This window comes from Myxocyprinus asiaticus, chromosome 8, assembly GCF_019703515.2.
Source record: "Myxocyprinus asiaticus isolate MX2 ecotype Aquarium Trade chromosome 8, UBuf_Myxa_2, whole genome shotgun sequence".
Taxonomy (NCBI): Eukaryota; Metazoa; Chordata; class Actinopteri; order Cypriniformes; family Catostomidae; genus Myxocyprinus; species Myxocyprinus asiaticus.
Window position 1 is genome coordinate 5,672,488 of NC_059351.1, and position 12,443 is coordinate 5,684,930.

Genomic DNA, 12,443 nt, shown 5'->3' on the forward strand with positions numbered 1-12,443 from the left:
TAATATCCCTTCATATTAACACATCCAGTTTATTGGCACATACTTTTGAAGATAACTCACCCCCTTGAGTATGGAGGTCACCGCCACAATAAAGCAAGAACGCAGCTCACTGAGCTGCACATGGGCAATCTAATCTGAGTACGCATACTTGTGTGAATAGTAGATAAAAGATAACTTTATAATAAAGTTAAATATAAAGTGGGAAAACTTGGTAGCTTTTATGTAAAGTGTGGCACTTTTTTAAATTCTCATGGATTATAATCATTATCATGATATTTTAAGATAACATATCATGATGATGTCATACCACAGTTAGAGCCTGGATGGGTCCTATTAGTCTAATGTTTGCTTTGTTATTGCACAAATATGAGGTTACTATACATATGGTACCTTATAGGTAATGTGGTGTAGCAACAACAAGCAAGCATGAGTAAGCATGTGTATATTATTTTTAATGTGTGCAAGCTGTAACAGTAGGCTATAATCTACTGTGTGAAGTCTTGTCACTTTTGCTAAAAAATACAGCACAAACCAGCTTCAAGTGGTAGTTGCTTTACTGTACTTCTCTAGCTGGATGGGGTTTGGTTAAAGGAATAGTTCACCCAAAAACATGACGCTCCAAAAGCACATAAAGGTGTCATAAAAGTAATCCGTATGACTCCAGTGTTTTAATCCATGTTTTCAGAAGTGATAGGATAGGTTTGGGTCAGAAACAGATCAATATTTAAGTCCTTTTTTTGATAGAAATTCTTCTCCCTGACCAGTAGGGGGCAATATGCATGAAGAATGTGAATCACCAAAAACACAAGAAGAAGAATGTGAAAGTTAAAGTTAAAGTGGAGATCGTCTGAGCAGGGAGGAGAATTTATAGTAAAAAAATTACTTAAATATTGATCTGTTTCTCACCCACACCTATCATATTGATTTAACCACTGGAGTCGTAATTTTATGCTGACTTGTGTGATTTATGGAGCTTTAAAATTTTGACACCCATTCGCTTACATTTTATAGATCAAAAGAGCTGAGAAATTCTTCTAAAAATCTTCATTTGAGTTCAGCAGATGAAAGAGTCATACACATCTGGGATGGCATAAGGGTGAGTAAATGATGAGAGACTTTTCATTTTTGGATTTCACTTTAAGATGGTTAGGACTGAAAGGCCACCTTGGGCCAATACGAGACAAGCTACCAGCTTGACCAACTTCAGCTTTTCAATCAAGGAATGGACCGAATTGTAAGACCACAGTTCTTGTGAAAAGAGTTCCTTGCTGTGTTAAAGTATATAATCATCACATTGAAATGATATGAAATATTGTTTTGATACATTTACAATAAGGGTGGCTAAGTGTTTTTTATGCAATTGGCAGACGCTATAATCCAAAGTGAATGGTGCATTCAAGCTATACTGTACATTTTACATAAGCAAGCCTTGCCTAAAAGTTTAAAATAGTTTTAAATCTCATGCAGGCCAGATAGATAGATAGATGGATAGACAGACTGACTGACTGACTGATAGAATGATTGGTAGATCTTATTATATTAGTTGACTATATTTTTGTATGTTGTTTGCACTCTCTGAAAGCATGGTTGTTTCTTTGGAGTTGCTGCTGAACTCTTCTGCAACTCAAAAAAATGTTCCAAAAAATTGAACTTACATGACTTTTCAGCTTTTTTATATCAGAGTAATATAAAATAGGTCACACCATACATTAGTCTTATGCCATATTATTGTGTCCATAGGGCTTTCATAAGCAGTGCATAAAAACTGAATAAAACTGAACATTAAATGTGTTTTAAAGGCAGACATGACTGGATTCTCAATGTCTCGCTGGACATGAAAAGTACCAAAATAAATGGTCATAAATGAAGCCCCCTATGCTCACAAAACTTTTACGCTGCCTTTGAACACTAATAATTCATAAGTCATACTCTTGAGAACAGTGTGATTGCACAGTGCAATGATAACGATGTTTAAGATATGTTTCTTAATTCCTCAGTCAGACCATAGACTGAGATTTTCCCACATGACGCTCATCCTCTGAGTACCGCCGGAACTGTTCACCTAGCAATGGCTCGAGGCCCTCAGCTGAGCGGTAAGAGCGTGCCCGAACAGCACACCCGATGACTCCGCCCACCACAGCCACAACAAGCACCACGGCAACAATTGCTATGGTGATGATCTCTGAGACAGTGTAGGGTCGTGCTGGAGAGGGGGAGAAAGACACATGAGTCCCAAACTATGGTTAGATTGAATATTTATATATATGAGATATACAACATTTAGATTTAAGAATTATATTTATATTAAGTTGTGCTTTTATATATATATATATATATTAAACCATAAATGTAAAAAGAGATTTGAAAACAGTCCAGTTTTTAGTGGTTATTTAGGTAAATCTGAAAAAAAAATTGACCATTTTTTTGTTGCTAAATCAGACAAAAGTGTGTTTTTTCTTTTCTAACAAACATGATTTTACAGTGTGGGCCCCATACAAAGCCCCTATGGAAGCCTATTTCCACCACATAAAAAAATGTGCTTTAGAAAGTCATAATTATGAGATACAAATTCATTATTTTAAGATAAAAAGTCAGAATGATGAGATAAAAATTCATAATTTAGAGATACTAAGTCATCATTATGAGATACTAAGTAAAAATTATGAGATAAAGTAAAGAATTATGAGATACAAAAATCAAAAATAGGAGATAAAGTCAAAAATGTAAGATAAGAAGTCAAAATTATGAGATAAAAGTCAAAATTATGAGATATTAAGTCAGAATTATGAGACAGTCAAAAATATGAGATAGAAAGTCAAAATTATGAGATACTAAGGCATAAGTATGAGATACTAAGCCAGAATTATGAGGTAAAATAAAAAATATGAGATAGTCAAAAATATAAGATAAGAAGTCAAAATAATGAGATAGTAATTCATAACTATGTAATTCATAACTATGAGATACTAAGTCAGACTTATGAGACAAAAAGTCAAAATTATGAGAAACTAAGGCATAATTATGAGATACTAAGAATTATGAGATAGTAATTCATAACTATGAGATACTAAGTCAGAATTATGAGATAAAGTCAAAAATACGAGATACAAAGTAAAAAATATGAGATACTAAGTCAGAATTATGAGATAGTCAAAAATACGAGATAAAAAGTAAAAAATATGAGATAAAAAGTCATAATTATGAGATACAACATCAGAATTATGAAATAAAGTAAAAAATATAAGATAAAAGTCAAAATTATGAGATATTAAGCCAGAATTATGAGATAAATAAAAAATATTAGATACAAAGTCAGAATTATGAGATAGTCAAAAACATGAGATAAAAAGTAAACAAATATGAGATAAAAAGTCAAAACTATGAGATCCTAAACTAAAAATCTGAGATATAAAGTCAAAATGATGGGATAAAAATCTAAATTATGAGAAGCTAAGTAATAAGTATGAGATACAATTCAAAGGTATGAGATAAAAAAATCTAAATTATGAGATAAAAATGAGACTAAATCATAATTATGAGATTTTTTTTTATTGTATTATTTCGATTTTTAATCTCATAATTTTTACTTTTATCTCAAAATTATGAATATGTATCTCATAGTTTTTTATGTGGTGTAAATGGGCTTGCATACAAAAAAGCCAGGAAAGCTAGTTTAAATAGAACACTTTAACTAGCTATATAATTGGTTGGCTATGTAGCTATGGGGTTAAATTAGATTATTGTGATTATGTATGATATCACTAGTAACTCACTTGGCCACTGAACTTCATAGGTGTAGCCCAGATTGTCTGGAGCAGTGACAAACATTTCTGCATTTCTGATTGGTGGCCAGAAAGGAACCATGTTGAAGTCTCTGTTGTGACCGATAGGAGCATTTTCCTCAGGATAGACCACTGTACCTGCTGCATATGCACAGAAAGGTGCAGGTTAGGATGTGGCCTGTCTCTGCAACATGAAGCTGTGTTTTTGGTTATGTGTGTGTGTGTGTGTGTGTGTGTGTGTGTGTGTGTGTGTTTACCAGCACTGTGTCTCTGAAGCCATTCATCAAAGATGGCATCGGTGAAAGTGTGAAGCAGAACAAAGATGGGGTCGTTTGGTGACAGGTGAGTCTGTCCACCTGTGCCATTGAGAAACAAATGAGCCAGGTTGTGCAGACTCCTGACCACTGGATCATAGTTGCCCTGGGGAGCACTGTAACCTAGTGACAAAACAGAGCACCACTTAAAAGTCTCATCAATTCTCTAAAAGTTCTAAAATGCTGCAAAGGGTTTGATGCATGTCATTTGTTTGGGTGTGCATCAGTCACAACTTACATGTCATTGCATTGGATATAAAATATCACAAAATATAAAATATATATGGTCAAAATATAAATCATTTGACCAATATGTCTATTGCATTATAATTTGAAACCTAAAAAACTCATTTTGTATTGTCCTTTTTAGCTTTAATGTTTTGAAAATTGTGCTTGTGCTATTGTTCGTTAAATAAATGCCATTTGGTTTGATATTTTGTTATATAACATAAAGACATTTCTGCACCATTAAATCTGGCTTAAGTCTCCAAATACATTTTTGGGATCACTGTATGTCAAATAGCTTTGTTAAGAAATTGTGTTATTTGCAGCTGAATGTGTATCATACCCTCAACAGTATTCCTGAAACTCTGAGAGGAAGTTGAGTAGTAGGGCGGTGTGTCGAAAGTGTTCAGCTCTAGACAGTCGATGACATCTTGTGGTTCTGGTAATCTCTGGACCATGGGTCGAGCCACATTACCAGCAGGGTTTCTCTGGATCGGACTTGTCTCTGTACCTGAACACACACCAGGCAGAGAAAGCTTCTTAAAGTATTCAGATCTCTTTATAACATCCAGCTATCTAAATGGATTGCAAGAAAGAAGCCCCATAGTATTGAATATTATAATAAAGGGGTTTTCTACCTTTTTCAGTACAAAATAGTGTTGCATTTTAAACCTTGCCTATAACTTACAAATAATTCCATATTCCATATGTTCCTTAAATTGATGTACATGCACATTTTCACATTATATAGATGTACATTTACTTACATTTACTGCATGTTACTTAAAGGGAATAGTTCTTTCATAATTTACTCATCCTCATGTTGTTCCAAACCCATATGACTTTCTTACGTGGAACACAAAAGGAGAAATTTTAATTATTATCTCTGTCTTTTCAGTGGTGTTGAGTAAGGTACTCAAAGAAGTAATCCATTACAAATTACTAATTGTAATCAGAGTACTGATTTTACTGACTGAATTATTAAAAAGTAATCACATTACAAATGACTGTTAAGTTACTCTTTTAACAGAAAAATTTGTTTTTCCACTCAACAAATTCAAAATAATGTGTATATTTCCTCCTAGTTCATTGTCACATGCCCAGCACTGCTTTTCAATACAATGGCTGTTGATAGTGCCTCACTTTAAAGATAAAAAAGGACCCAAAAGTGCCATAAAAATAGTCCATGCAGTTTGTGCATCATATTCTAAGTCTTCTGAAGGGATAAGGGATAAACAGCTCAAAACGTAAGATTTTACTTTATTTTATTTTTTTGCAAAAATCGTGACATTCCTTGATAATATCTATTAGAGAAGCTTGTCCACATTGGCAGTTGTGTTTAAGCATGAACTTACATTGTGTTTATCACTAAACAACACAAGTTCTTGTATGAACATGTGAGCCACTGTGAACTATCCAGTGCCACTGTACTGGAAAGAAAGATACTGTATTCATTAAAACATCTCCTTTTGTGTTCTGCATTGGAAAAAAGTTATATAAGGTTGGAACAACTTGAAAGTGAGGGTGAGTTATGACAGACTTTTCATTTTTTGGGTAAACTATTCCTTTAATACATTGGGGAAAACAATGAAACATTTAGTTTATTAACTTTAGCATTGGAGGAAGTCAGTTTACTATTGTATTTTAGATTAACTCAATTAATTTGAGATCAAACAATAATGAACTGACCCCCTGCAGTACTGCCAGCAACCCCCTAGGGGTCGCGGGCCCCATGTCGAAGACTCCTGGTATGATATACAGTTTGTCTGCTATTCTGACTGAGTCACCTACTTGCAAATATGATCACATGATGCTAATCATTTGCCCATATAAGGTTTTATCTTTCTTCTCAGCTCTCGAATGCCTTGAAGGATTAGTTCAAACAGCATGTGAGCAGTCTTAGGTCTTGGAATGCATGTGTGTGCGTGTGTGTGTGTGTGTGTGTGTGTATGTATGTGTGTGTGTTTCACTGTTGCAGATGGTCTCCAATGTTTCACACCCCCCCACACTCTCACAGATCTCCCACCAGGGAGAGGACACAAAATTAGACGTGTGTTTTTGCAGAATTTGATGTGTTGAAGAGAGGCAGTATGAGTGATTGGTATGTTGTGAGAGTATGTCTTACTGTTGCAGATGGTCCCCAGTGTTTCATACTCCTCCACACTCTCACAGATGACTCTCCACTGAGAGAATACAGAGTTGGAACTGATACCATTTGTGTCAAAGCTGCTTCTGGCTCCCAGCAGGTCATCAGTACAGATATCACACTCACTGCCTCCGATAGCAAAGTTCCAGTACGGCAGGGCAAACGACGGGTCCCCCAGCATGTCCTACACACATGCACCATGTACCATTAGCTGAGCCCTCTATCAGTGGGGAATAGCTGGGATTTCTCCTGCTACAACACTAATTGCTCTTTATGTAATTACTGGAATATTAGGTTATTTTAAAGTGTGCACTGTAATTTTTCCCTCATTAGAAAAAGTTTTACACAGGAAATTTCACACTTATTACGATCATATGATCATCAGCTGAACACTTCTCACTGTATTACTCCAAATTCCCTTGTTGTTGGACACTTTTGCACACAGAATAAATTAATCATGGCTGACTGTGAATAGGAGTATTTCTACAATGGCACTGGAAACTGAAAACTTGCTTTGATGTTGCATCCACGGCGCTAGGTGTCAGTATATATGGCTGTTTATGTAACCAGTCCTATTCGACCCGCCCCGAGTGGGATTCAAACCGGCGATCCCCGGCATGGGAGTCGGACGCGCTAGAAAGGAGGCTATAAAAGCCATGGCCTCTAGCCTCGGACGCTAGTGCATCTCTTAAGGCCAGGCGAATGAGGTTTACACACTGTACAGCTATCACGTACCAGCTGACTACCATTACACTCACCCCCCTAAACCTCACTCCCATCTGGGTCACGGCACCAGTGTCACCGGTCCTACTCGACCCGCCCCAGCGATCCCTGACATGGGAGTCAGATGTGATAACAAGGAGGCTCGAAAAGCCATATTCTCTAGCCTCGGTTGCTAGTGCATCTCTTAAGGCAAAGAGAGTGAAGTTTACACCCTGTACAGCTATCACGTACCAGCTGGCTACCGTTACATTCAGACCCATTGCAATTTTTCTTTCTGTCTGTTTTTTGTTTTTTCTTTAATTTGTTTGCCTACATAAAAATGCACTAAACTGACATCTTTGACCACTGCACCACGTTACTGTTTTTTCAGCATTTTATGCAAGAGTCCCACTTTATGGATGCAGTGTCAAGTTATAAAGAACTGTAGCTACGCAAGCTTGATTTTGTGCGTTGTTACTCAAAGCAGGTACACGTTGTATTCTCAACGTTGTCGCAGGGGGCGCTATAGTGGATATTTGTGTGAATGTTTGCTTCTATGGGGAGTTTTATTTTCACGTCAACTACTGTCATGGTGGAGCAACAGTTTGAAGAGAATATCGCTAAGCACTAAAATTGAAATAAGTATATTTTTAGCAACTTAGCAACATAATAACCTGAATAATAACACATCTAGTTTAATGGTACAGACATTTGAAGGAAACTCTGTCACCCCCTTGAGTACTGAGATTTGTTACCACCATAGTAATGCAAGACCGCACATTAAACATGTTCAACTGGACCTTGTGTTGGCAATGTGTTGGCCAAGCGCTCACATTTGTATATGCATACTTGTGTAAAGTATGTTTCTGGCCTTAAGCGCAAGAATGCATTCAGTCTGAACAGCGGTCCGAAAGTCCCAAACATCTGCCATATAAACCGGCGAAACAAAACATTTTCATAGGTGTGTGCACATTTAATTGGCTTTGTATAATCTTTTATTCATCTGATTTGGGTCACCTGCATGTCTCTTTCCAGTTGCAGCAAGTGGTACCGATGCCAGGTGACGAATCCCGGTCCTTCGTGAGAGAAATCCACACCTCCAAAACTCTGCTGGCCTGGACCCATGTAAGTCTTGCCGACCGAGTAGTAGTGGGTCCAAACAAAGTAATTATAGATGGTGATATTCTCACATTGAGCACTCCCTCCATCCGGCCCAAAAATCTCCTGATAGCGACGGGTACAGATGACCAGGTCGGGATGGATGGTTCTTTTGGCTTGGTCCAGAGCATTCACAAATGATCTTTTCTCATCAGCAGACATTTGCATGATGTTACGTCGCACTGAGTACACATGAGAAACAGAGATAAATATGTAGCCATATGGGGAGATATTAGTGTGGTGTGTTTATATATGCTATTAATATTTCCAGTGCTTATAACATGGCGCTCTGATTCGTCTATTTCGTCATTTTGCATCAAATATTTTTATATAACAACCGCTGATCTGTATATTTGACCGTTGTCTCGGGCAACTAATTTCTAAAACTGTGCTAGTTTCATATCTATCCAGGCACTTCACAGTCTCTTTTTTCATATAATCAGATTATTTCAACTCAAATCAATATTTCATGTCCATTTATCTGGTAAATAGCCATGTAATTAGTGAGATAATGTACTGGCAGCTGGTCATTATGGTAAAATAAACCCCTTCATTATAAAGAAGATAAGACACAATCACCATGTCAGGTTTATTTTGTGATAATGAATAACTGACTGTACATAACCCCTAATATATCTGTATATAAGGGACTGACTGCACATTATCCCTTACATGTCACGCTGTCAGGTTTATTTTACAGCAATGATTGTATATTACTGACTGTATATTATCCTTTACGTCTCCCTATATTCTGGATTATAGTGAAGGATGGCTTACGCTGCTGTATATATGTGTGTATGTTCATCCTCACCCACGGTGATTCTTTGATCACAGTTTGGCCCTGTCAGACCATGTCGGCATCGCCCACAGTTAAATCCACTGAAGTTTGCGTTGCATTGGCAGGCTCTGTTAAAGAACCGTAGTGGCCATTGTTCTCGGTCGTCCCTCCCATCGTGGGGATACTGAGGCCCATGTGGGCGGCGGTCAGCAGTAATTGACACACATTGACCTCTCCCAGTACTGGATCCACACTCATCATTGGGCAGTTCGGTAGGTGATGGGCAGCAGGTGCCATTCAGGAGACCTTCTTGTGTCACACACTGACGTGGAAACTGAGCGTACGTCAGCACAACGCACATTAAAATTAAACACACACTCTTCCACATCCTGTAAAGAGATATTCAGTATGTAACAACATTCATTAAAGAAGACAAATAAGTGCATAGATTGTGCAAGTTAACTGATTTAACAGACTGATCGCATTGTGAATTCAGCAACAGAAGGTCGAAAGTTCCGTTGCCAAATGTTCTGCTTACCAAAATTCGAACCACTGCCCCTAGTGGCCGAAGCTGGAAGTGTTTTTGATGTGAAATGTCCACAGGGTGGCACCAAAAGCGAGTTGTATTTTTACTTGTAAATGATGTAATACAGTCAACAGGAATGGATATTTTATTAACTCTACCCCAGAACCCAAATCCCAACCCTAAACCTAACCGTCATAAAAGTAAAAATGTCGTTTTAGAGTGAAAGTGCAGCCTACAAATCATGCTCACCATTGTTTATGTGAATGTGATTACTTCCTGGTTTCCACAAGACTCTAACCCATGTCAAAGAGCAAATGCGATTACTTCCTGATTTCCACTAGACCAAAACTCATGTCACAGAGATTGCTCACACAACAGGCTATCAGTAGCGCCATGGGGAAAGGTGAACATGTTTGAATTGATGCAAAAATATCTGATGGCGATGGCGCTTGTCAGTTATTCGGCAGAATGAGGTTGATTTCAGGGATTGAACATTCGAAGCAGTATGTTGATTTCCTGTGTAATCATATTAGATTTACAGTGAACATTATGTATTGATCATAAAAAATGTCAGTGCTTTTCAGTTTATTCTCTCAGTTAGTTCTCTTCAACTATTCACATACAACCCTGCAAATATAATTGTCTTATTCTGTATTATTGTTTGTTTTCCAGTAAAAATATCTAGTCATCCTTAAAACAATGTACAGTTACTTGAGAAGCAAAATTGCTATGACAGTAACTTGTTTTCACATAATATATTTTGTATATATATATTTTTTACTCAATCGGCAAATATGTTTTATGTCTTGCTTTAACTTACACATTTTGCTTAAGTTTGGAAGGATTTTTTTTTTTTACTAGAAAATAAGCAAAAATACTGTGGAAGAAAATGTGTTTCCTCTGAATTTAGATCAATTAGGCATGAAGAGAAACATGTTTTATAGTAATGCAACCTAAATAAACTCAGGAAATAGCCTAATCCACTGTGGTAAAAAAAACACAAATATGATTTTACCTGCAAAATACACTGAAAAAGTGGTAACCTGCAATTATTCCCTCAAGAAGCTATTTCTACTTGTTCTAACCCATAAAAATTTATTTTGTTGGTGTTATCTAATTTGTCAGGCTGATTAAGTCTCATTAAACAAAAATTTTGACTTGAATTAATTTAGGTCTTACAACATGTAGCACAGTTTTTGGTTACCTGACAATATATACACTACTGGTCAAAAGTTTTGAAACACTTGACTGAAATGTTTCTCATGATCTTAAAAATCTTTTGATCTGAAGGTGTATGTTTGAATGTTTGAAATGAGTTTTGTAGACAAAAATATAATTGTGCCACCATATTAATTTATTTCATTATAAAACAAAAATGTAATAAAAAATAAAAAAAAGTTTTGAAATCGATGACTTGGACCAAATAATATAGAAAAGCAGCCAATAAGTGCCCAACATAGATGGGAACTCCTTCAATACTGTTTAAAAAGCATCCCAGGGTGATACCTCAAGAAGTTGCTTGAGAAAATGTCAAGAGTACATGTCTGCAAAATCTAAACAAAGGGTGACTACTTTGAAAATGCTAAAATATAACACAGTTTTGATTTATTTTGGATATAATTCCCATAGTTTCATTTATGTTATTCCATAGTTTTGATGACTTTACTATTATTCTAAAATGTGAGGGGGAAAAATTATAATAAAGAATGAGTGTTTCAAAACTTTTGATCGGTAGTGTATATTTTTTTTTAATGCAAGTGGAATCTAATGAAGCAAGAAAGCTTATGAGATCAGCACAGGAATGTGAACAGCAAGATCCGTTCTTACAGCAACACTCAGAAACAAAAGAAATATATTAACCTCAAACTGAAACAATGGAAAGTTCATTTTGTTTTCCCTCTCGCTTTTTTGTAGTTTTGATTTATAGTTTTATGAAGTACAGTCTTGCCATTGTACAATAGTCTTTTAGAAACTTTTTAAGATTCCTCCTGTTCTGAGTGTTCTAACACAACCTTTAAAACCTCAAACTGTCTAACTTATAACTAAGTATTTTTGTCCACTGTGTAAACCCACACACATAAATCAAATATTTTTTTTTTTTTTTACAAAAATCATGATCGATTTTCCATCTTTTGATGGCATAAAAGAACCTTTTATATATATATATATATATATATATATATATATATATATATATATATGTATACACACGCACACACACATACATCCTATTATTCATTCTAAAAAAAAAATTTTTAAACATCAATTTGTCCAATTTTGCCTTCTTCAACCACTGCACTGATTTAAAGAGTAAAGAAAGTTACAAAAGTAAAGTTAATACCTTATGTCATCCGTTCTCTCTCACACACTTTCTCTGCTGTACCGTAGTGCCCCCCTGTGCCGCCCACTAGCCAACTCTTTTATGCGTACACCCCTCCTGACTGCTCTCATCTGTCTGATCCCTTCATCCCGTGATCAGCAACCAGTGGAGAGAGGGAGAAGAGGAGAAAGAAAAAAGATAAAGACAGAGTCTATAGATTTCTTTTTACTTCAATGAATGTGACTCTTCATTTGCGTCTGTATTGCGTTATGACTGTGTTGACCTTTTCAGAAGTCTGATAGATCAGGAGTCTCTCTGGCTTTCATAAAAGTATAAGGCAAAATACTGGTCAGAAACAAAGCGCTTACAAAAGAAATGAGGAACTGTGAGAGGGTTTGTACAACAAAGAAAGAAGACATAATTTTTGAACCCTTTTTAATTCTGTAATACACTTCAAACATATGTATAACCTTTCTAATTCTTCACAAACTT

General features: G+C 36.1%; 1 protein-coding gene across 1 annotated transcript; it reads right to left on the minus strand.

Annotated features, from left to right (window-relative positions):
* Positions 1-437: 437 nt before the first annotated feature.
* LOC127445017 (5,6-dihydroxyindole-2-carboxylic acid oxidase-like) lies at positions 438-12,098 on the minus strand. The gene is made up of 8 exons (XM_051704733.1): positions 11,973-12,098; positions 9,139-9,494; positions 8,187-8,509; positions 6,447-6,651; positions 4,665-4,832; positions 4,040-4,219; positions 3,774-3,923; positions 438-2,203 (listed from the first exon to the last, which is right to left on the minus strand). The coding sequence occupies exons 2-8, from the start codon at positions 9,491-9,493 to the stop codon at positions 1,998-2,000; spliced, it is 1,587 nt and encodes a 528-aa protein (XP_051560693.1). The 5' UTR covers position 9,494; positions 11,973-12,098; the 3' UTR covers positions 438-1,997.
* Positions 12,099-12,443: the final 345 nt, after the last annotated feature.

What these genes read in the sequence shown, in the direction of transcription:
- LOC127445017 (XM_051704733.1), bottom strand. Translation starts at nt 9,493, where the DNA reads ATGTGGAAGAGTGTGTGTTTAATTTTAATGTGCGTTGTGCTGACGTAC. An exon ending in TTTCAGGAATACTGTTGAGG is followed by an intron (nt 4,220 to 4,664) that starts GTATGATACACA and finishes TTTTGTCACTAG; the next exon opens with GTTACAGTGCTCCCCAGGGC. An exon ending in CTATGAAGTTCAGTGGCCAA is followed by an intron (nt 2,204 to 3,773) that starts GTGAGTTACTAG and finishes CCCCCTCTCCAG; the next exon opens with CACGACCCTACACTGTCTCA.